Source organism: Myotis nattereri (genome assembly GCF_964212035.1).
Source record: "Myotis nattereri genome assembly, chromosome: 4".
NCBI classification, from domain to species: domain Eukaryota; kingdom Metazoa; phylum Chordata; class Mammalia; order Chiroptera; family Vespertilionidae; genus Myotis; species Myotis nattereri.
This window is the reverse complement of record NC_138079.1, coordinates 7,341,499-7,366,512: the sequence shown is the minus strand read 5'-3', so window position 1 is coordinate 7,366,512 and position 25,014 is coordinate 7,341,499. Positions and strand designations below refer to the sequence as shown.

Sequence of the window (25,014 nt, the reverse complement as noted above, 5' to 3'; positions counted from 1 at the left end):
GGCATCTTCCATGATCTGACTTAGAGATATGGGCCGTATTCTCATGATCTGCTTTCGACACATGGGCAACTTCCATGATCTGACTTAGAGATGTGGGCCGTGTTCCCGTGATCTGCCTTGGACACATGGGCATCTTCCATGATCTGACTTAGAGATGTGGGCCGTGTTCCCATGACCTGCCTTGGACACATGGGCATCTTCCATGATCTGACTTAGAGACGTGGGCCATGTTCCCATGACCTGCCTTGGACACATGGGCCGTGTTCCCGTGACCTGCCTTGGACACATGGGCCGTGTTCCCGTGACCTGCCTTGGACACATGGGCCATGTTCCATAGGTGGCAGTGAGTGCCCCATGCTGCCCCTGTAGTCACGTGTCCCCATCGCCGGTCAGGGCCCCCGGGCAGCACTTCCACCCAGGAGCCCATCCTGTCCTACAGCCCCAGCTTCAGCTGGTCACGTCAGGCAGACATCTCGGCCCATTTGTCTTTCATGGGGGAGTTCTTCAGAGACCCTTCCCGCCTCCTGTGGACCTTCTGTGCCCTCTGCTGACACCTGCTTTCTCCTTCCTCCATCAGTCTGTCTCCCCCACTTCCTGTTAGGTGCAGGCCAGGCTTTGTCAGGAGACTCCTATTTACCATTAATCAGCTCCTACCATTCTTTTCCCTTCGTTCTTCATCTTTCAGGCCAAGAGCATTTTTAAATATGGATCTCTTTTTTTTTAATCCTCACCCAAGGACATTTTTCCATTGATTTTTTTTTTTTTTTTTTTTTTTGGAAGAGTGGAAGAGAGAGGGAAAGACAGAGAGAAACATCGATGTGAGAGAAACACATTGATTGGTTGTCTCCTGCACGAGCCCTGACTAGGGCCTGGGCCGGGGAGGAGCCTGTAACCAAGGTATGTGCCCTTGACCGGAACTGAACCCGGGACCCTTTGGTCGCAGGCTGACTGATGCTCTATCTACTGAGCCAAACTGGCTAGGGCTGAAAATATGATCTCTTTATCTCACCCTTTCCCCACCAAGTCTGCAAACACCAGGTTTGGGAACACATACGTCTTTCCCAACTGCACCCGCCTCTCATCATATCCGCCTCTCATTGACCCCGGAGAGGCCCAGTCCAGGAAGCAATTAGTTCGCCACCCAGTGAAACCAGCTCAAGGGCCAGCTGCCCTAAGCCCAGCTTGGGGAACACACCACTGCCTGCCAGCACTAAGCCATCTGCGACTTTCAAACTGGCGGGCCTGAGCGCCAGAGCAGTGCTGGGGGCAGGAGAGAGGCAGAAGCGGGTTTTGGGCCATGATCAGGCCGAGTAGCCCACTCAGCTGTTTTCTGTAGGGCCATTCTGTAACATTTTCTGTGACACAGTTTGGTCTAGAGACAGAGACAGACAGAGAGCTCCCATCCGGACAGAGCCGGGCGTGTGTGTTCCGGGGCGGTTCCCGGGCTCAGGGAGGCGGCGGCCTTGCACTAAGGACACTCACCGTGCTGCTCACGGGTGGTGACCTTGCCAAAGGGGTGGGCCGGGCCCTCACCGGCCCTCGTGCGCGGAGTGACCAGGAACTCGTAGAAGGATTCCGGCTGCAGGTTCTCCACAACAAATGTCTTTTGCTCTGGGTTGTCGATGTCATGTTTGCAACATACTGAGGTATCTGTGGTTTAAAAAACATTGGGAATGTAAGAGAGCTGGCGCTAACACTCCTGCTGAGTCAGCACTGTGAACATTTTTAAAACAACAAAAAAATCAAATCAGAATTTCATCACGCAGGGACATTTTTAGGAATTGGCCAGAAAGGCAAAACATCCACTAGGCAAGAGATGTTGGTGATCAGGGGAGAGCGCACAGTTCTGTAATAGGTGGCAAGCTCTTGCCAGAGACTTAAACATACATCTCATAACCCTGGCCGGTGTGGCTCAGTTGATTGAATGTTGTCCCCTGCACCCAACAGTCTCATATTGATTCCTGGTCAGGGTGCATAGGGGAGGCAACCAGTCGATGCTTTTCTTTCCCCATATTCCTCTCCCTTCCTCTCTAAAGTCACTATAAAATAAAGACATCTCATAGACGCAGATAACAAAGTGATGGTTGCTAGAGGGGAGGGGGCTGAGGATTGGGGTGAAGGGATTCAGAAGTACAGATTGGTAGTTACAAATAGGCATGTAAAGAACAGCGGAGGGAATATAGTCAGCAATGTTGTAATAACTGTCCATGGTGTCAGGAGGTACTTGAATTATTGGGGGACCAGTTCATAACTTATATAAGTGCTAACCACTATGCCAGTGATGGTGAATCGTTTGAGCTTGGTGTGTCAGCATTTTGAAAAACCCTAACTTAATTCTGGTGCCGTGTCACATATAGAAATTTTTTTGGTATTTGCAACCATAGTAAAACAAAGACTTATATTTTTGATATTTATCTACACTAATAGAAGACAAACATGCAAATCGACCATACCTTTGCTATGCTCTAAGCCACACCCACCAGCCAATCGGAGTGACAATATGCAAATTAACTCAACCAAGATGGCGGCCAGCAGCCATGGGGCTGAAGCAAGCAGGAGGCTTGGTTGCCCCAGTGATGGAGGAAGCCAAGCTTCCCGCCCCACCCTGGCTGGCTCTGAGCTCCACTCAAGGCAACAAAGTTTCAATTATAAGAAAGTAAATAAATCCCAGAATAAAAAAAAAAAAAAGAAAAACAGGAGAGGCTGGGAGGTTCCGTTGTCGGGGGGCTTTATCCAGCCTGAAAACGGCTCTCAGCCTCTCACCCAGACTGGCCAGGCACCCCAGTGGGGACCCCCCATGCTAAAGGGGGTGTGGCCAGCCTGAAAACAGCCATCAGCCCCTCACTCAGGCTGGCCAAACCTCCATGGGGTGAGGGTCCCCACTGGGGGAGGGGGCTTGACCAGCCTGCAAACAGCCATCAATCCCTCACCCAGGCTGGCCAGGCACCCCAGCGGGACCCCCACCCTGATCCGGGACACTCTTCAGGGCAAACCAGCTGGCCCCTACCCGTGCACCAGGCCTCTATCCCATATAATAAAAGGGTAATATGCAAATTGACCCTAACAGCAGAAAGACTGGGAATGACTTGTCACTATGACACACACTGACCACCAGGGGGCAGATGCTCAATGCAGAAGCTGTCCCCTGGTGGTCAGTGTGCTCCCACAGGAGGAGCTCTGCTCAGCCACAAGCCAGGCTGATGGCTGCCAGCACAGCGGTGGTGGTGGGAGCCTCTCCCGCCTCCTCAGCAGCACTAAGGATGTCTGACTGCAGCTTAGGTCTGCTCCCTGCTGGTAAGTGGACATACCCCGAGGGCTCCCGGGCTGCCAGAGGTATGTCTGACTGCCAGCTTGGGCCTGATCCCCCAGGGAGTGGGCCTAAGCCAGTAGGTAGACATCTTCTGAGGGGTCCCAGACTGCAAGAGGGCATAGGCCTGGTTGAGGGACCCCCCCCCCCAAGTGCACAAAATTTTGTGCACCAGGCCTCTAGTTTTATATATTTAAATGCCATTTAACAAAGAAAAATCAACCAAAAAAATTTCATGTGTCACCTCTGACACATGTGTCATAGGTTCACCATCACTGCACTATGCTGTACACTGTAAACTAATATAAAGTAACTAGAGACACGGTGTACAGATTTGTGCACCAGTGGGGTCCCTCAACCTGGCCTGTGCCCTCTCACAATCTGGGATCCCTTGGGGGATGTTGGACTACAGGTTTCGGCCTGATCCCCGCAGGCCAGGGATCATCCGACATCCCCCAAGGGATGTAGCAGTGCGCAAAGTGGCAGGTGGCTGGGGAGGAGCCTGAGCCCAGGTTGGGTGCCGTGCCGCTCCTGCTCATCTTGCACCCACTGCGCCTGCAGCCACCACAGCTCAATAGGCTCGCTGCCACTCTGCTGTGGTCTCCGGGCTGCAGCGGCCAGCCGTGAGCCCTGCGCCTGGCACCCATCGGTCAGCTGAGCAGCACTCCTGCTGTGGGAGTGCACTGACCACCAGGGGGAAGCTTCTGGATTGAGCATCTGCCTCTTGATGATAGTGCACGTCATAGTAACCAGTCGACCGGTCATTCGGTCGTTTGGTTGTTCGGTCGCTTAGGCTTTTATATATAGATAGATATATATAGATACTGAATGCCAACTGTAATTGAAAAATTTAAAAAAATACATAAATAACCTTTAACAAGGTCAAAGGGTAAAAGAAAAGGGGGTTAGCAAGGAAGTTTCCTACGTGGCAGGTTTTCTTGAGATGGCGGGACTTCAGGTGCTTCTAAAAATATCAGGCCACATGGTTTTTAAGTTAAAATATTGGCCCCCACCATCCTGTCCACCTATGAACTTGTCTAAGAACCTGCAAGAATAGACATGGTCACAGACGGCAGCCTGCCGCATGATTTCAAATAGTGACATGTTACAAGGGTAAACAAACACGCATGTCACCTGGGAGGACTGCCTTTGTGAACCCCGGGGGGCACTGCGCCTCCTTGGATCGCAGGTAGACGCGGTACCCTTGGATGAAACCAGGCCGGGAGTCAGTGGCGTAATCCGTCCAACTCAGAGTGAAGGAGTGCAATGTCAGGTTGCTTATGTACACTCGAGGGTTGTTTGCAGGAGCTGGGAAGGAAGTCGGGGTAAGAAGAGTCAGGATTTGGAAATATTCTCTAAGTGTTCCAGGACCCCTGCAGATACCAACATTCATGGAGGCTCAAGTCCCTTATATAACGTGGTGTGTGGTGTAGAACAGTGCCTATGGTTGGCACTCCACATCTGTGGATTCAACCAAACATGGATCAAAAACCGTATTTTTCAATATTAACTTGGGAATCTGATGGGAAACCCAGGGATGTGGAGGCCTGACTGTATATTTATTGAAAAATAAAAAACAAAACCACACAAACCCTCATGTAAGCAGACCCACGCAGTTCTAAACCATGCAGTGCAAGGGCAGCTGCACCTAGAATTCAGGAACAGACGATTTCTAAAAAAGCCGTATTCTCTTGTTGCTGTGTGACCTTGTTTTGCATTTCTCTGGGCATCTGTTTCTACATCTGTGAAAGGGGAGGTGTTTCTACATCTGTGAAAGGGGAGGGTTTCTACATCTGTGAAAGGGGAGGCTTGAACAAGAAGGTTGCTCAGCCTCTTCCCAGCTCTCCCAAACGATGCCAAGGCATAAGTCTTCTAGAGAAAAAGATAAGACTCCTGAGCCTGCCCCAGCCCCGCAGCCTCTGGAGTTGGCTGTGGTCCTCCTTTCAGTGACATAAGTCCACCTGCACAGAGTGAGCACCCATGTTTATTGAAAACAGTCTCTCTGTGCAGGGACATGTGAACTCTGGGAAAATTAGCAATGGTTTTTCCCTTTTGCAAAGCATTTACTGGTATACATTGTGTTCAGTGAAAATGTCTTATGTTAGTATGGTTTAAAAATAATTTGTTAAGAACGCAATGACCAGAATCAAGAAGACACCGAACTTAGGCACGGTGTTGGAACTTCCTACACCCCAAGCTGAGTCTCTGGGTTGTCCTGAGCAAGTCTGCCGTGGGCACACCACACGCTTTCACTCACCTAGTTCCTGGGAGTATCCTGTCTTTCTCGCCAATAAATAGGCCGTCCTTTCTGGAGAAATTCCATAAATCCTGAAGTTGTATCGGACCCCTGGTCTGAAAGCATCTAGAGAAGAAAAATCCACAGATTTTCAGTAACAGCACAGGATGACCCTCTCTTTCCTCCTGAAAAGGAAAAGAAGGAAAACGGAAGTTGTGTCCCCCTAGTAATCTCCTCGGGGTGCTGCCCTTCGCCCCCACTGCCTGCCCTCCCTCCACTGGCCTCGGAGTCCTCCACTGTCTCCAAGCAAGCCCATGGGACTGTTCTCTCCATCAGCCCTGGAGGAAGAGCTCTCAAACACATGTGCATGTCATGTGTGCATGACACCTCAGGCGTGTGTATGACGTGTGCATGACTCCGTGCAGGATTCGACCAGAGAGCCACTGCCAGTCCTCCTTTGACGCAAACCCCCTCCAGCGATGTGCCTTCTCTGCCCAGGAGAGCCAAGTGTCTGGAAGGCTTTGCTTCCACTTCCTGGCTTTGCCTCACACTGCAGTCCACCTGCAGCTCCCACCATGCCACTGACGTTCTCTAGCCAAGGGGAGCCTGGCCTCCTCAGTCCCCAAGGGCTGCTGAATGCCCTCCAGGGCCTCTGTCACCCTCTGGACCCAGACAATTCCCATGTTTTCATCTTGAGTCCAGCAGATGGCGCTACCAACCCCCGCTCAAGCCACAAACCTAGGCTCCTTTGATTTGACTGATATGGCAGTCTTGAAATTACAAATCCAATGTGGGGGGTAAATTCTGTATGTTCCATTAAAGTTGAGGAGTCGATGATCGATGCCCATCACTGTCCTAGATGTCTCCCAAATCCACACACTTCTTTGCTTTTGTAAAAGCTCTCTGGACAATTGTTCGAATGTCATGCTGCCACTCATCTGAGACCACAAATTCATGAAAATCATGAAACCCTCTCCCAGCCTCAGGCTCAGATATTCTCTGGCAAAGTAGATCTAAGGTCAAACCTCAGGCCATATCACCTGCAACATTTGAAATCCTAGCACCCATGCTGGATTGGTAATTTCAAAATGATGAATTTATCACAGAGCATCTTCGAGAGCGACCAGGCAACCTCCAGTGGTCGGCAAACTGCGGCTCGTGAGCCACATGAGGCTCTTTGGCCCCTTGAGTGTGGCTCTTCCACAAAATACCGACTTCTGCGCATGGGCCACGAAGTTTCAATCGCACTGTACGTGTGCGCCCACACGTGGTATTTTGTGGAAGAGCCCCACTCAAGGGGCCAAAGAGCTGCATGTGGCTCGCGAGCCGCAGTTTGCCGACCACTGTCCTAGCCGATCGTGCTGCAAGGTGGATGGGACAAGATGGTGATGTGGGAGGTTCTCACCTGAGCTGATGACGGTGCTGGTGGCATTGGGGCCCAGGTTTTCCCACTGGAGATCGCAGGACGACTCCCGGGGACCATCACACCAGTCCACCACGTAGCCTATGACATCTCCAGGTGGCGGTTTCCAGGACATAGAGACTCCGTCCTCTGTGCCTTGAATTCTTTCTTCTTTAACCTCTGCTGTTTCTTAGATGTGAGGGGTGGAAATTGAGGCGAGGACAAAAAGAGAAAAGACAATTTGGACAGGTACTAAGTTGCAATAAGCAAGGATGTGCACACTCCTCGTGGCCCAGGTTGCCACCTCAACGTAGTTTATGTGCCCAGGCAGTCTGTGTAAGGTCTGACAGCTGGGGAAAAGGGGACATGTCTTAATGGACCACCAGTCCTACCGACTTAGAGCTGGGTTACCCTACATCCTGCGGATGGGAATCCCCCATTTCCTGACTGCACAGCCTGCCCCGTTCCCAGCCAGGAGTCTCAGCTTCCATCTGAGAGGGAGCCGGCCCCCATCAAAGAGTGAGCCCACGGGCAGCTGCCCAGAAATTCAACCACTGTGGACCACGTATTGCGTGGTACAGACAGACATTAAACATTTACTCTCTTTACCCGCAGTTGCAATTTCACCAGCGTCCTGTATTTTCTCTGGCTATCCTACGTACCGCTGAGCATTATGGGAAAGTGTGGTGTTGCTAACTCTGCCAGGGCACCACGTGACTACCCAGCTGGGGCGCCCAAAGGACCCTGCAGCACTGGTACAAGGCAGAGAGCTCCCCAAGGCCTGTGTGTACCCTACCGACAGGGCTTCCCTCTCCCTTCAGCAGAGACACACATCTCTCTCACATTGAAGCAGCATTTTCATGTCACACTAAGACCTCACCCGGGATTTAGAATCACAACTCTTATCAAGCTGCTTCTGTACAACTGCAGGACTGTCTGAGGAGGGGAGGTAGAGGCAGCTCCTTGGTCTGTCACCTCCTTGGTCTGTCTCAGAGGACGCCTGTGTCTTCATCCACTCCAGTGACAAGAATGCAAACACCAGGGAGGCTGGAGGGAGCCCCACAGAGGGGGGGCGGGGGGTGTGCCTGAAGGCCGCACAGGGAAGGAAGGTATGGTGGGAACCCCGAAACAGACAGCAGCATCTGGGCTGGGCCTCCGGCGAGGCAGTCTTTCTTTCGTCTCCCCTCCCCCAGGGGGAATGGAATGCCTGCTCTTCCTGTTCTGGTTCTAATGAGCACAGAATGTATACAGTCCTTTCCTCTCATAAGTACTGGTCTTGGCAGGCAACGCTCACATTAAATAACTCCTTCGTTTTTCTTCTGCGCCGCGATCCTACTTTCTTTTTCTTACTTGATGTAATGCATCGTTCTTAAAACAAGACGAAGCACCACCACCCTCTACTCTAGCCCACGTAACCCCAATTAAGCCCAATGTGAATGGCACATGTATACCACCTGACCTCACCCCGTAAGCAGGGTCTGAGGATGTAATAGTAGTGAGTGTTGCAAGGTTCATGAATGACCCCGGATGGCAACTGTATTATGTTCAAGCGTGCATCGGCTCAGCGTGGGCCCGTGGGGTTAGTGCGCCGACCCCCATGCCCAGCTCGCCCGGGGAGGCAGTCAGTGTCTTTCCCACCTTGTCTGCTCCTTTCACGGGGGGGGGGGGGGGGGGGGGTGGGAGTGCGGTGGGGGGCGGGGGGGTAGCCAGTCCCCACGTTCACTCTACAGCTTTGGCAAAGCCCCTCTGGAGATACGATACTGGTTCTTACGGTCTCTGGAATGTTCATGGGCTCTTTACAGGCGGCAAGGACTGACAACAGAGCTTACAATATCACACCTGCAACTCATCCCTCATGAGCCGCAGCCACATTTACACCATCCCCGTCAGGGCTGTTCGCTGGTGGTGCATTTATCGGGGTAAATTTGAGATAATTTCCCGTTTGTTGAAGAGTCGCCAGGGCAGAAATGGCCCAAGTGATGGCTGGAGCCTTTCTCCCCACACGAGGAGGACTGTCCTGGGGAGCCCGCGGACACGCCTGGTCCAAAGGGGAACCGCAAACACTGTGGTCACTGGACGTCTGTCGCCCCGAGTTACTGTCTTTCCGACTCACCCTTCTCTACCTGTAACATCACCAACGTCCTCCCAGAGAATAAAATGAGACAAAGCACAACTCACGGTTCCCGGGGTCCCCGGCGATGACCATCACGGACGCGGGAGACGCGCCCGCAGCGTTGCTGGCGGTGACGCGGATTTGGTGCGAGCACCCGTCAAGGCTTAGCTCTGTGCCGTTGGCCGGAGCAGGGATGGAGAAGAGCTTTGAGCTGGACGGTCTGTCCCGCTTTTCTGTAGCTACACTGTAGAACAGAACCTCCCCATGGGCCTGCGATTTGGACAGTGGCTGAAAAACATGGATAATCATTTCAAAATGGGCTTCCCGCTGGAAGGAGTTTGCGCACTTACTTTCTAATCTTTTCTGTCCCTCAAATGCCTACACACACATGTGCACCCACCAACAAATTACCACAGTTTAATAGAGAAAACAACCCCCTAACCCAGCCTTTCACCAGGCTGTCTTCTCTAAAGCTGAGCAGAGAGCAGGCTCCCGAGGGCTGAGCTCCTCCTAATGTGGCCACAGAAGAGGGAGCGAGGCAGGAATCCAGAGAACCGGGGCTCTCTAGCTGGGACTTAAAGGAGACGGAGTGGGTACTGAGGCGAGAAACCATCCATGAGCCCCGGCAGAGGGCCCAACTCCTGTCCTCCCCTCCAACTGTGCACCCCCTTCCCCAGGGCCCATGGTCCCTCCTAGAAAATTCCCAGTTGCAGAGAACTCCCTGCTCACCTAGTCCCAAGCCCACTCCCAGGGCCTGTCCCTCAGTCCTACCTTCCCAAGGACTGATGGTGCCCCCTAGACCTGAGACAGGGTGGACAGAACATGGACATACGGAGTGGCATGTCCACACGCGTGCACACAGGGCTCGTGGCGGGGGGGCCAGAGGGGAGGTGGGAAGAGAGCGGGTGGGTGTGGCTGGGGCCAGCGCCCCAGGGTGGCCAAGCGTTGGTATCAACCGCTGGGGACCTGAGAGCTCCGAACACAAACCTGGCCTTCTGGGTGGCCATGGGCGTATTCGTCAAGGTCAAAGGCACCCTAGAGGTTATATTACAGTGTTTTAGCTTGGCTCATACATTTAAACAGACATGCTGTGACTACTCAAATAACCGTAACTTTGAAGTATGGCGATAAACGTGCTTCTCCAGTTACACTTGTGGGGTCACGCTGGACTTCAGCTTGGCCCAAAGAACCCCACCTTGGAGGCCTGACCGTGACTCCCTGCTTTCAATGAAATTCAGTCGTTGAAATTACCTAACCACATCCTTAGAGGGAAGAATGCACTCAATCACCTCCTTTCTTAACAGCAGGGTCTGCAAAACAGTTGTTTTGCCAATTAAATGGTAATGGGAACGTTTGCACAAGCATCATTGTACAGGCCCTCTGGGCGGGCCACTGACCAGGGAAAACATCTTGTGACTCCCGGGCTCGGCCTCCACCAGATGAGCACCTCGGGACAATGGGCCTCATCCTCACTCCCAAGACCGCCCCCCCCCCCACCCAAGGGCCCTCCATAAGCTTCCTGGGGAGCATGACTCCTCTTTTCTGGTCGACTCCCTTGCACACAGCCCTTTCCATAAACTATCTGCTTAATCTTGTACTGAGGTCAGTGCTCATTTCTCCCACATTGAGACTCAAGGACCTGGCATTCAAAGTCTGATAACACTCATGTCCTGGGGCTGCACAAGTTGGAGGGGGCCCAGAGTAGAAGCTACAGAGAGGCAGGTTCTGACAATGAGAAAGGTCATCTGTGCAGTGGGCTGTCAAGGTCAAGGACAGAACCATGCAAGCATTAGCCACGTAGGTGTGGAGTGGGGCCCCCCGCTGGGCGATGCCTGCCGCATTCACGGTAAGGACCCTCCCTAAGTTCCCTACGTTGGAAGGCTGCAGCCAAGCCCGCTTTGTTTCCGGTGAAGGACACGGCCGCAGAGAGCTGGCCTTCTGAATCGGTGCGTCTCACCTTCCAGAATAAAGTGACGTTACAAGATCCCAGCGTTGACCTCACGCTTCTCCAGACATCAGGAGCCTTGGAGGGAGCTGAAACGAACCAAGGAAAGGTCCTGGGTCACCATGTGAATGCAGAGCCACACATTCCAGCTTCCAGTGACGGCAGCTCTCCGTGAGGCTTCTCTCTCTCTCTTTGTGACGTTTCTGCCCATTATCCATGGCCACCCTGTTCATGCTTCACTAGGCACACAGAGTAGGTGCTTAACCAAAGGTCTGCTGTATCTGAATAGGACGCCACCCTGGAAGCCCTTTATGAACACCAAGCTCAGCTTCTGGAAGCCACCAAAGAATTTTGGAATCATTTTGTCCATTTAGACCAATTCTAGGGGCTTATTGAGGTAAATCCCCACACCGGCTGGGCTCTACTGAAGCAGATTTCAATTTGCTAAAGGAGCCGCTGGAGAAGCCAACATTAAATCAAAATCTTACTGAAATACTCGGGCCCAATAGGGGGCCCCAAGGTCAATGCAAAATCTTAGCTGGTTCATAAGTTGGTGTTTTAAGAAGAGACCACGGTGGCACAGTTAATAGTGCTTCACATATATGTCAACATCATTTCCACCCCAGTGTCATCTGTGATTACACTGAAGTGTGATTATAATGCACACAAGCTCAAGCTTCCCAGCATTCGCCAAAGTGCTCAGACGTTAAAAAGCAATGTATGAATTCACCATCAGTAGGTTCGTCTAATTTCTCATCATCATCAAAAGCTAAGTGTTTTCAGGTTTATCAGACTATCATCTAAAAGAAACAGTTTACTAAAATCTCTATCCTTTTGCCATTTTCCTTTAGCACTTAAGTTTAATTATAATGTTGGAATAAATTTGCAAAAACCAAGCATAAAAAGCAGCCTTACTCAAGTACACATTCTTTAATAAAATACAACTGAGGAATGTGCCCTATTATTCTCAGGGCTTTCTGCAGCGGGGGAACCTTGAGGAATCCACAGAGCTAGGAAAAAATATCGGGGTTCCGGGGAGTGTGAGGATGGGCAGGCTGGGCAGGAACCCCAGACACGACGAGGAGGCCTGCTGAGCGTGACCAGTGACCAACCCCGTGCGTAGATTCTGATGCAGGCAGTGCCATCCCCACCCGCCTCAATTAGAGTCGCTGCTTTAAAATGATCCTCCTTGCCAAAACCGGTTTGGCTCAGTGGATAGAGCGTCGGCCTGCGGACTGAAAGGTCCCAGGTTCGATTCCGGTCAAGGGCATGTACCTGGGTTGCGGGCACATCCCCAGTAGGAGATGTGCAGGAGGCGGCTGATCAATGTTTCTAACTCTCTCTCTCCCTTCCTCTCTGTAAAAAATCAATAAAAATATAAATAAAAAATAAATAAAATAAAATAAAATGAGCCTCCTCAGGTGAAACAGAAAGAGCTGCCTGCCTACAAACACGAACAATAAGATGGACTAAAATAAATACATGCAGTCCCTCCTCTGGCCCTAAAATAGCAGGTCTCAAGGTTGCAGTAACAACAGCAGGAGACAGAACTTGCGGAATCCAGCTCCGGGTGAGGGCGGGCTCTGCGGTCAGCCTGCCTGGCTGCGAGGGGCAGCCACGGCCCAGGCACTGGCCAGGCCAGTTCATTATCCTCTGAGCCTCAGTGTCTCCGCACCTATCAGGTAAGGGTAGCAATAGTGCCGACTGCATGTTGTGAGGGTTAAAAGAGAAACACATTGATAGCACTTTGAGCTGTGTCTGGCACCTGCTACACACTCAATAAATGTCAACCATTATCATTATCATTATTATTATTATTATTGTTATTATTACTAGAGGCCCAGTGCATGAAATTTGTGCACAGGTCAGCAATCAGGGCCATTCGGGGCCTTCCTTCCCCCAGCTGCCTGCCGGGGCCTTCCTTCGTTCTGCACCGCCCCCTGGTGGTCAGCGCATGTCATAGCCAGCGGTCGAACTCCTGGTGAGTCGAACTCCCGAGGGGACAATTTGCCTTTTATTATATAGGATTATTATTACTACTACTACTTCTCATCCATTCATTAACTTTGCAAACTAGGCAAGTCTCTTCACACTATGGGCCCAAGTTGCTTCATCAGTAAACTGGGCAATGGTAGTACTTTATTATCTTGAAATAGGGCTGGGCCATCTAGTCTGCTGAGGCCTATTGGAGCTCTAACACATAGTCGTTTGGAGAAAAACTCTCTGATCTGGAATATTGAGGAAACAGCCCCTGAGGGCATGACAGAGGGGGCTCACGGTTTGCTGTTGCTGAACCAATGACTTATCAATCACAATCAAGTTTCCAGATATCATTGTATTTCCAAAGCTGGCCTAGAGTTATTTGGCATGAGACCAATGCTTTCCTTGGCATGGACGCTATGTTTGCTGGTCCTGAGTTAAAAGTCCTTACTAATTAACACAGCCCCAAGTCCAGCGGGAATCCAGCAATGCCAGGAGCTTAGAAACCACTTTGGCGAAAACAAAGATCAGAGAGAAAATAGAGAATAGAAATAACACTGGTGGCAAATGCTCCAAGTGGATGTCTTCCCACTCATATCTCACTAGCCATTTAATTCAGCTTCTTTATCTTTTTTCTTTTTAAAAAAATATATTTTTATTGACTTCACAGAGGATGGGAGAGGGAAAGAAAGATAGAAACATCAATGATAAGAGAGAAACATTGATCGGCTGCCTCCTACATGGGCCCCACTGGGGATTAAGCCCGCAACCCGGGCATGTGCCCTTGACCAGAATTGAACCTGGGACCCTCCAGTCCACAGGCCGACACTCTACCCACTGAGCCAAACCAGCGAGGGCCGGCTTCTTTTCTTTTTGAAGATAGCACCCAGCCTCTTTTGTAGTATTTCCCCCTTAGTTTTTGGTACAAACAAGAGCTCCCAGAGAAGACAACCACCTCCCATCAGTCAGTCTAGATCCCTGCATGAAATGCCAGGGATTGGAGCGTACCAGCTTGGAGTGTGCTGAAGTTCTGGCCAGCCCATTCACTCCATTTCCAGAAGTGCCTGGCAGCACAGCGCACTCGGGCCGCATACTCTGTGGCGGGGGCCAGGCCGCTGAAGAAGTACTGACCGTCCACCTGGCTGGAAGCATTGTGCTGCTTAATGAAAAAGAAGATCGGTGAGCGCTCCCCACTACAAAGCCCAATCCCAGCACGGCACAGCCTGAGCTGGGGTAAGACTAGTTCTTCGGGAAGAAAAATCTCTACGGACCCCGTCTGAAAGTCTACAGTGAATTTCATGGACCTTTTTCTACCCTGAAAACCCACACCATTGGAACCCACAGAGAAATGAGAGTGCAGAGAGATTTCGCTCCTCTGGCCCTCTGATCTGGGCATCAAGAAGTTTGAAAATAGAGTAGTAAGCAGTGTCCTTACTTGTATCACTTTTCCTTCGCCATGGAGTTCAACCTGACACAAAAACGTGGAAAAATTCCCCAGGGAATGGACCTTCCAGGTCATGGTGGCATTTGTGGTGCTTACACTTTCAAATAACACATTAAAGGGAGTCATTGGGTGAACTGCCAAAAAAAAAAAAGGGAGGGGGTGGGGGGAGAATAAGGACACAAAGTAAAGAGTTCAAGCACAGATCCAAAAGACTGGTAAATAAGTGGTTCATTTCCTCCTTTATTTATTCAGTAAGTAGCTTTGTTTATTTTTGAGAAAATGGCAAACAAAACCAGACTTACAGCCAGGATGGAGTAAGCCAACTGCCACTCTTCTCTTTCACTGATTACATTAGAAATTCTGAACGAAATACAAAAAGAAACTACCTGAGGACCCCTAAAATTAAATAAATCGGGCAGATGGAGGAGGGGCGCCTGAACTTGAAGAAGCAGCCCATGGGGAGGACGTAACAGAACCCAGAGTCTAACCAAAATAGGAAACCGGAATGAGAATTACGGAACTGACATGAAGTAAGGCATTGTCACCGCCCTCGTTGTGAGGTTGAGCGGTAAGCTCATGGGTGCTTATTACATTATCAAAACCGACCAGTAACAGGGGACCGTGGGCCACACATGCATCCACGAAGAGAGCTATAAATGGTAACTTTGGCTTAGGATGTGAATTAGGCAAAGACCTGCAGCACATTCACCGCCCCGCACCTCCCCCACCCCCCTCTCGTGTGCCAAACAAAGACACGGCCACGGCAGCTCTAGCCTCACCTCGGTGCGCCAGGTTGAAGAGAAGATTGACACTCCTCTTCCTGAAGTAGTTTTCAGCTATGAGTGTGAAGTTATACATTGGTGAGTCTTGAGCTACTTGCCAAGTACACCAGTTTTTTTGTTCACAGGATTTCTTTTTCCCGGAAAATCTTAAAAACAAAAACACAATTTCAGGGGTTACGCTCTGGTCAATGAGGAAGTGCATCCTGGTCTCCCTCGGGGATGCTCAGTGGCTTTAAACCATGTTCCACGTGAGCTCATCCATCCATCATCAACCAGCGCTGATGACGAAAATACTGTTTCAGCAAGTTTGATGTCTGTGGTGAGATGTGGGACGGTGAGGCACCGACTCCCCGCGCAGTTGGGGAAGGCCTCTCCTTCATTTCCTTCGGACATTCTTAATAAGTTGGAAATGAGGTAGGCGCAGCTGGAACTCTAATTTAAAAAGATGGAAGTATCTTCACGTCAAGATGAACCAACCATTCATGGTCTGTCTTGTCGTTTTGATGCTACACTTTCCTTTGATGAAACTCGGGTTGGACGCGCTGTGTACTGCGACCAGCTAAGAGCTCCTAGGACTGTCAGGGCGGTTTTAAAATATCTGTTCAAGGGTGGCTTTAGCTCAGCTGTTCCTTCACTTACAGAGCTTTCTAAAATATCTGTTCAAATTTTCGCAACATCTAAATGTGGCCTTTGTTGTGTTGTCACCAGGACTCAAACGAGGACGAGCCTGTCAAGAATGTAACGCGTTCACTTACGATTCAAATAAAGCGTAGCGTTGGGAGTGGTATATCCACACGTCAGTGTCGCTCCCAGGATCCCAAGTGCAGTTCAAAGTCCCAAAGTCCCGAGTCTCACAAGAAAAGCCCTTGGGCTCCTCAAGTACTTCTGTCCACCGGAAGGAAAGACAGACGAAAGGCCTCGTGAAATCAAAGGCCAATACAATGCACATCTCTGCTTGGGGTCTGACAGCGAAAGGGCCCCTTGCATGGATGTGTCCCATGTGCACGCATGTTGGCACGTCTCCCCCCCGCCCCCACCCCACCCCCCTGCCCAGTGCTTTTTTGCGCATCATGGTGGCCGGCGTGCTGCTTGCTCAGCCCCGGGTGTGTTTGCTGGACCTTGTATGCCCAGTGCCTGCTGGTAGGCGCTCTGAGTGTTGCTCAGCAACAGAGCGAGCCAGTGAAAGAATGAAAGAACCAAGTCAGAGTTGCCTGGGGCTGCATTTCCGAAGCTGTGGCTGACAGAGAGCCTGGGGGTTACGCGTGGGCTGCCAGGAAGTCGGTCAGATTTGGGGAACCTGCTACCCTCAGCAGTGGGGAGCTGGGAGCGCCAGAATGGTGCCGACCGAAGAGGCCAGGCCAAGGAGCACAAACCAAGTGCCCGGGAGCCCGGGGAGGCCCTTCCTCAGGGAAGCAGCGAGGGCACAGTCGCAGATCTTGCCCTGATGTGCAGGGAAGGGCCGTCTCAAGACAGAACCGAGGAGCCCTGGGACAGGATGGGTGCACACAGACCTACAGAAAACCCCAGTGCTCCCTCCCCACTGCGGCCACCCACGGGGGTGATGGAAGTGATGGCCTCGTGTGCTGAGTCCCTACTGTGTGCAGCTAGCAGCGCTGGGCCAGCCCCGTCCACTTCACTAATCCTCACAACAGCTGTCATCGTCCCCCTTCCCCAGGGGCAGACACCAGCTCAGAGAGGCTAAGAAATGTGTCCACCTGGCAGGCCCAGCCCGGGAGAGAGTCAGCCCAGGTGCCCGGACCCCAACCCTGGCTGCCCCTCTGGGTGAAGGCAACGCGGGACATTTCCAGGTCATGACCTGAGCTTTCTCCCCTTAATACTCCTGGTTTCTAGGCATCAAATTGCCAGCAGGGACCAGGCATCGACAGGAAACCCTGCTGGGATTGCTCCAGGGTTTCCTTCCCTGAGTTCCTCCTGGAAGACTTGGGAGGTCAGAGGAAACGACCGTGAGTGGAAATGTGAACTGTGTTCTGGTGAAGGGGCCCCTCGGTTCCTTAGGAAGCGGGAAGAGGGCAGGGAGAAGGCGCATGCTTACTGGAGACAAAGAGAACCGTGCCCGGTTCGGCACCGGTTACGATGTCTGGGTCGTTCTCACAGTAGAGGTTCGACCCCCAGGTACTAATGAAGGAAACATTCGTCAAGGTGAACACAGACACGTGTGTGTCCAGCTGCTCTCTGGGGATCCGTTGGCCATGCAAGAGACAGGATACGTTACTCTCTTTGTGCCTAGAAACGTAACAGATGGTGACATTGGATCCCTCCTCCACCAGCTTATCTATAGGGAAAATATGCGGCGGGCCTTGTCCAAGCAAACTCTGAGCTGCAAGAGAGGAGAAGACATCTCAGTGAGAAAGAGACTCAGAATCCAAACAGCCCCTCCCGTCTCACTCTCAACAGGCAACTTTAGCTGCTTCTACCACCTGGAGAAAATAGGGGCCTCGCTCTCCGCAGCAAACCCATGAACATGGGTGCACAAAACACAGTCCTGTGTGCCAGCTCCCAGTGTCACGCCAACACACAGCTGTTGTCCAGACCCCTTCATGTGGCCTCTGAGGACGGCTGGGTCATTGCTAGTGGGGGGTGACCATGGCCTGATCCGTGGACCCCAGCCCCGTGGGAAGCCCTGTCTTGAGTGATATGTCCATTCTCTCAGGTCATCTTCCCCCTTCACAACCATAGGTCAGGCAGGACTGAGCCCAAGTTCACTCGAGTGGCAAAGCCACAGTCACACACGCTAGGTCTGGCCAGCTCCACAGCCGCATCCTGCACAATCTCTAACCTGTACTGTCCCTCCTGCCTCCTCACAAATGTCAGCCACTCAGCCATCTCCTTGTGCATCAGCCTCTCCCTAGGTAGGGCCCACCTGCATGTAAGATCCCCCTGTCTCTCCCATTTTAAGCAGCAGCATCGTGCTCCCAGGCATGCCTCGGCCCCATGTCCACCTGCCCCTCACAGCTGGCCTCCCTGGAGAGCTGCCTGCGCTTACCACTGCTCACATTCCTTCAGTCCCCACTCCCAAGCCCACCACAGTCCCGCTGCTGGCCTGCGAGGCACCCCAGTTGCCATCGTTCATGCCAGCCATGCAGAGTGCCTGGCGGGGGGGGGTGTTCTTTAAGGTCCTCAGGTGATTCTAACGTGTGACCATGGTTGGGAACCAGTGCATTGGGGGTTAGGAATAATCAGGTTTCCCCTTTATTCTTGAGTTAGTTTGGAGATGATAGTTTGGAGAAGTAGAGTGTATTTTTTATCAAAATAGATATGTTGTTTATGAAGTTCATTCTCATTACTGTGTGGTTAACCGTTGTTTCGTCTATGAGCGTATCCCTCCAGCAGTAGGATGCAATGGTTTCTGGACCTTGGTGGTCTGGGTTGGAATTATGGCCACACCCCTTTATGGATTGATGACCTTGCCTGGGGTTTTTATAACCTATTTGTGACTCAGTCTCCTCATCTGTGAAGCAGGCAGATGTGCAGATGTGAGGAGTCAGTCTGTATAGTGCTTAAAACAGTGACAAGAATGTAGATTTAATTCTATTATTTAGTATTAAACTAATCCCTAGGCTACTCATGGGTTAATGTGTTATCCATTTGAGATCATAAACTGGAATAAGCACTTAATGAAGAAATGGTTCCGTTGGTTGGAATTCCAGATAACTTGGCAGGATATATAGTTGAGAGAACCAAATGATATTGCATAGCTGAACCATAAGAAATGGTGGCATACCCACTGTAAATTTTAATTATAACAATTAAATTAACAAAATTAAGTGATACTTAAAGTGTATTTATCTATAGTCTCATTACTCAAAGAATTGCTTTCATTTTTCCATATGTCCCTCCCTTCTCTCCACATTAGGGATACTGGCAAACTAACTGAGGGGTCAACGCCAGCCCACCATCTGTTTTTGTAAATAAAGTTTTATTGGAAAACAATCACTGTCATTCATTTCCATGTTGCCTGTGACTGCTCTAAGGACACAGTGGCAGAGCCGCACACACACTGTGTGTGTCATTCTAATACAAACATGTACAGCTCGTGTCCTGCTTGGCTCCCTTAGCCTTCCCTACACATTTGGAAATGAAATAAAAATGGTCTGGATTTGCATAATTATTTCAATGAATAGATTCAGAGGCCAAATCTCAGACGTCTCTCTCCTGGGGCCTAGTTTCCCACCCAAGCTTGTTCATTCCAATGGGAAATAAGCTTGTTCCAATGGGAGCCAAAGGAAACGACTGGTGTCCTGCGAGTACCACAAAGAGGACTATTGATCCCCAAATATTATTACATTAAACCCTTTCACTCTTTCATCACCTTGCTTCTTTCTTTTTTCTTAAACATTTATTTTTTATTTATTTCAGAGAGGAAAGGAGAGAGAGAGAGAAACATCAATGATGAGAGAGAATCATTGATCGGCTGCCTCCTGCACGCCCCCTATTGGAGATCGAGCCCACAACCCAGGCATGTGCCCTTGGCGGGAATCGAACCTGGGACCTTTCAGTCCGCAGGCCGACGCTCTATCCACTGAGCCAAACCAGCTAGGGCATCACCTTGCTTCTTACCATCCACTTTCACCCATGAGCTCCAGCTGCTCCAGACCCTCTGCTGGGGGGCCCAGGCGTCATCCTCCTTCCCCCGTATCCTTACAAAGTGCGTCGCACATTCCAGAGGCAGCTCGGATTCCCATGTCCAGTGCAGGGTCTGGTTCTGCTGCACAGTGGTGCTATAGTTCTCCTGGAAGTCAAGAGAAACCGTTGGGAACACAGCCATGCTGTCCTGGAAAAGGGCTTTCCTGGACTTATCCCAGAGCACACACCCCCTGCAACTCCATAGCATGAGCCAGGACGGGCCATCCTTCCCAGCCGGCTCCCCGTGCTCCGACGACTCAGCGAGGAACCGGCCAGAGCCTCTTGCTTCTCAAAGACTCGGCTCCCACCACTCTGGGCCTCCAATTCCAGGGGGTCTGAGTGGAGCAAGTGAAAGGAAATGGAAGCAACTCATTCTCAAGGGAAGAGACCAGAGATGAAGGTGCTCACAGTGCTGGTCACACAGGACCTGCTAAGAAAAGTCTTGCCAGCTGGTAGAGAATTACTTGAGTCCTGCTTTTAAAAGTAAGCAAGATCTATGGGTATGATGTTATGTTCAGTTTTAGCCAGGGCCTGATCAGGTCAGACAAGTCTCGGTGGAGAAAGCCATTCTCATGGTGCCGGGAGTTCAAAGGTCTCCCAGAGGTCAACAGATGGCTCCGCATGTCTCCCTTAGTTTTTGTGTCTCTTCTCTTCACAGAGATGGTGGCCACAGGGACCATATCCCCTCTCTCAAGCTCCATCTGTCAGAATCTTAGTTCCCAGAGATGTTAACCACCCAGGACCGGCTCAGACTGTTCCCTGGGAAGCTCATTCATGCAGAACTGCAGTTTGGTCATCCTGTACAGCTTTAGTCTTCAGCTTCCTAAGACACTGGGACTTGATTCTCTAACTAGAGGCCCGGCGCATGAAAATTCATGCACTGGAGAGGGGTCCCTCAACCTGGCCTGCCCTCTCTCACAGTCCAGGAGCCCTCAGGGGCAGGAGGCAACCTGGCGATCAGGGGTAGGCAACACCCCATCACACTTCTGTTGCTGCCACTGCCGGCAGCGCAAGCCTCGGCCGGCCCTGGTTACCTAAGCCTCCGGTGGCCCTGGGCAGCTGGGCAGCCACGATCTGAGGCTTGCCTGCACCTCGGGCTGGCCCTGGTTACCTGAGCCTCGGGCGGTCCTAGGCGGCTGGGGGGCTGAGGGTACTGGGGGTCTCTGAAGGCAGGTACACAGAGCAGCACCCTCCATCTTTGAGGGCGTGGCAGTCAACTAGCATATTCCCTCCTTATTGGCTGTGGACTCCGCCATCTTTGAGGGCAGGGCAGTCAATTAGCATATTCCCTCCTTATTGACTGTGGGCGCTGCCATCTTTGTGATCATGTGAGGTTCAATTAGCATATTCCCTCTTTATTAGATAGGATTCTCTAGGCTTCCATAGCTCCTCTACATCTCACCCGTCATTCCAGGCTGCCTACAATCTACTCTGACCCCCCTCTCCCTGCAGGAATCTTCTCTGGACACCGCGGCCCACCCCCATTCTGCAATAACTCTCTGTTTTCCCACCTCCGTGTGGGCTTAGTGCCCCCATGCTCCCTCTGCCCTGGAAGCAGCCCCCCTCTCCTTCAGGAAGCCTTCCATGCTCTTTCCTCTGGCTCCCTCCCTGCCTGCTCTCCTGAAGCCGCCCAGTGCACCGTGTGCAGCTGCTGGCATTCCACCTGTGGCTGTGCTCCTGACTCATGGCCCCAAGAGAGAGGGACTGTGGGGCAATCTTCACACTTCACAGCTCCAGGCACCCATGCAGTGGGCTCTCCAGAAACCTGCATTCTGGCCCCACAGCTGGGAGACGGAGGCAACAAACCACTGGCGCTCCCTGGGGAAACTGAGTCGGCATCCAGGGCGCTAAGGGCCAATGGCAACCCCCGCAGTGAGGGGGTGGGCAATGCGCACACACGTCGCACAGCCTGGAATTGGCAAATGCCGAGGTCTTCTTTCCCCAGGAGTCCCTCGCTTCCTGGATGCTACCTTTGCACACCTCAGTCACCTGGGCGCACCTGACCGCGCCCCTGATCGATGCAAAACTCCGACGTGTACGTCGTTTATATTTTATTCAGTGTGTGGCATCCCTTCATTTCTAGATTATAAAACATATGTTGTTAAGTACCAGTTTAGTGGACCTGACCATTAATCACTATTTAAGTTCAAGTGCATTTTGCTTCAATATTGTTCAATGTACAAAGAAAAGGAACTGTACCCATCATGGTGACCTTTCTATAATATCAACAAGCCACAAACTGGGTCTCCCCTCCTGCATCTCTCTCATATTTGGCCGCTCTGCCTCCACTGCCCCCACCCCCAGGCGCCTCTCCTCTGGACCGACCCCACAGCCTGCTGCTGGTCACACGTGGCCTCCTCCTGTCCCCCCACCTGCTCTCCACAGCACACGCAGAGGAGGCTTTTTAAACACTTCCAGTCAGATCCTGCCACTCCCATCTTTTCACTGACCTCGGGATAAAGACATTTTTTGGCTCAAGCAGCCCTTCTTCCCAGTTGCTGGAAGTCCCACATCAGCCTCACAGCACTGGTCAGCGACCCTCCCTTGGGCAGGACACCCTTGTCTGTGAGCTTGTTGGACCCCCGCCTTGAACAGCGCCCGGACCTGGGCCCACGGTCTAAGGCAGTGGTTCTCAACCTTCTGGCCCTTTAAATACAGCTCCGCATGTTGTGACCCAACCATAAAATTATTTTTGTTGCTACTTCCTAACTGTAATGTTGCTACCGTTATGAATCGTCATGTAAATATCTGATAGGCAGGATGGTCTTAGGCGACCCCTGTGAAAGGGTCGTTCGACCGCCAAAGGGGTCGCGACCCACAGGTTGAGAACCGCTGGTTTAAGGCCACGTGCTGAGTACCTCCCCGCCCGCCACCCTCCCCCCCCTCCCCAGCCGCTCATCAGCAGGCAGCGGCGTGGCTTCTCCCCGACACCACGCGTGGGCTCCGTCTAACCACACCGTGTTTGTGGTGTTTACAGCCTTGGAAAGAGGAGAGAAAACTTTCCTTGAATGCATCAATCCTGTGATTTTTTTTTTTTTTAACGTGATGAATTGTGTTTGGGCTGTTTTCATGACCTGGTTAGTATGAGGTGGGAGGGTGGGAAGATGTGCTGATGTTGGGAGGTGAAGAGCTCTCCGTAGACATGGCTAGTGTTATAATCAGAACACTAAACAGCTCTCACTGGGGGTAGAGTTATACACCTGCTGTCCATCCTACGTCGACAGAGTCAGAACTGTATTTCACTCAGACCTCAGATGCAACAGTGGATGAGGAAAGTCACTGGAGGCTTTAAAATGAGTGGCCTTCCTGCTTTCCTGAAGGAGCTAGCCATCGGGACTCCTGGACCCCGGCCTCCCTGGCCCGAGAGGAGTGGTCCTGCACTGAGTAAGGGAGGTCCCAGTAACAACACGACCCGTGTCTGCCTTCTCTGCAGGCAGCTCCTCCGCGCCCCTCCAACGAGGAAACATGCCGCCGTCCTCCTCCATCCCAGGACAATGCGTGAACGGGTGCGCCGCAGAGTATTAAGGTGCCCCAGACCACCCATGACCACTGAAAGAAACCAGACAAGTGCCCGCTGCACTAGACGAGGAAGCATCAGGCAAAACGGACACGGCCATGATAGGAATCAAGACGAGCGAAAAATCCAACCAAGTAATTCAAAAGCGAAAGTGTGGCATCAGGGTTTTCCTCACTTAATTTGTTACAGGAAAAGCCACCGGCGATGTGACCAAGGCCACCATGATGAAGAGCTTTCCGGCCAGAACATGAAGGTGCCAGACTCATTCTTCCTTGCTGTCATGTCAGCACAGTGCAAGCAAAGACTGACTGGAAGCCACGCTGGCAAGAAAATGTTGCCAAAATTACATCTTGTTGACAAAGTCTCTGGTGGAGCGGGAAGAAAGAAGGAAGAGGGCTAAGCTGGTTGATCTTCATAGACGGGGAGTCGGTACTCACTGGGACCGACCCAACAGCCTTCTGAGGCGCCCCGCAGGACCAAAGAAATGAGCCGTTCATGCCTCCCATCCAACCTGCCCAACCAAACTGTCACATTACTTTGTCCCCGATCCTCTTCACTAAAAACACAGAAATGCGACTGTTTAGGAACACTGTTTTGCGTTGCTAACGTGTTTCCATACTGGGATCTTCTGTATGTTATCAAAGAAAATTGGTGGCACCAGAAAAGGATTTTTAAAATATAGAGTCAAAACAAAACAAAACTTACCACCCAGATGACATTGGATTTTTTAATTCTACTGATCTCGATCTGAAAAGCCATCTTTAATTCCGGATGAGTCAGGTTGCGGACACTCCATTGTAGATGCAAACGCTGCTGTGCGGAACTGATGGACACATTCAGCGATAAAGGTTCGGACGAGACTGAAAGACCAAAGCGAGACACGAAATGACGGTGGGAGTGGGACTGGATAGCCACGGGTCAGTATGGTTCAGTATCCTCAGTGTTTCGCTTTGAAAGGCACAGCTCACGTGAGCATCCTGAAGTCAGACGCCTTGAAAAGCTGGGAGTTTAGAAATCACCGGGAGATGAAGAAATTAAGACTGAGATGAATGAAACCATTTGCTCAACGATACACAGCAAGTTAATACATTGATAAACAGTGAAACAAATAATACAAACAATAAATAATTAAACAAATTGCACAGATTTATCTAACAATGGAACAATAAAGGACACTTCTTTGGATACTATAACTAGCTTGGAAATTCACAGCAAGGCGGAACAACAGGACTTGTTGCTATCAATTTCATATTTCTGGAAGTCAAAAATGAAAGCTTGTTTTGAAAGTCAGTATTTTGTTGTTCATTATATAGCTACAACGTGGGAAACAGCCCATCTCAATGCACAGAACTTAAAACACCTCTGGCAAGAATTCACTGAACTTTCTGGATGAGAGCAGCATCCGCAACATATGAGGCATTTGGTGTGAAATAAAATAATCGTGACAAGGTTCCTTGCTCGAGGAATGAACCTATTGGAGAGACACAACTGACTCTTGAAATGAGAGATTTTCAAGGTGTCTGACTTTAGGATGTTTTTAACCCTTGTGGAGCCAATGGCACCAGAGAAAGCGGGGTGCATGCAAAATCCCCCATCTTTCCGAGCTCTTATTTCATTTTGCCTGTTTGTTGTTGTTGGTCTCAC

At 51.1% G+C, this 25,014-nt stretch overlaps 1 protein-coding gene across 1 annotated transcript in view; it reads right to left on the bottom strand.

Moving 5' to 3' along the window:
• Positions 1 to 25,014, bottom strand: part of OSMR (oncostatin M receptor) — a gene marked incomplete at its 5' end in the record, with an annotated part of 35,400 nt that overhangs the window by 7,340 nt on the left and 3,046 nt on the right. The window contains 13 exons of the mRNA XM_081089960.1: positions 1,483 to 1,650; positions 4,442 to 4,615; positions 5,565 to 5,669; positions 6,949 to 7,134; positions 9,124 to 9,346; positions 11,016 to 11,092; positions 13,992 to 14,142; positions 14,419 to 14,561; positions 15,207 to 15,355; positions 15,965 to 16,094; positions 17,263 to 17,547; positions 19,788 to 19,959; positions 24,076 to 24,230. Of these exons, the coding sequence (XP_080946086.1) occupies positions 1,483 to 1,650; positions 4,442 to 4,615; positions 5,565 to 5,669; positions 6,949 to 7,134; positions 9,124 to 9,346; positions 11,016 to 11,092; positions 13,992 to 14,142; positions 14,419 to 14,561; positions 15,207 to 15,355; positions 15,965 to 16,094; positions 17,263 to 17,547; positions 19,788 to 19,959; positions 24,076 to 24,230 (2,118 nt within the window). The remainder of the gene's footprint in view (positions 1 to 1,482; positions 1,651 to 4,441; positions 4,616 to 5,564; positions 5,670 to 6,948; positions 7,135 to 9,123; positions 9,347 to 11,015; positions 11,093 to 13,991; positions 14,143 to 14,418; positions 14,562 to 15,206; positions 15,356 to 15,964; positions 16,095 to 17,262; positions 17,548 to 19,787; positions 19,960 to 24,075; positions 24,231 to 25,014) is intronic.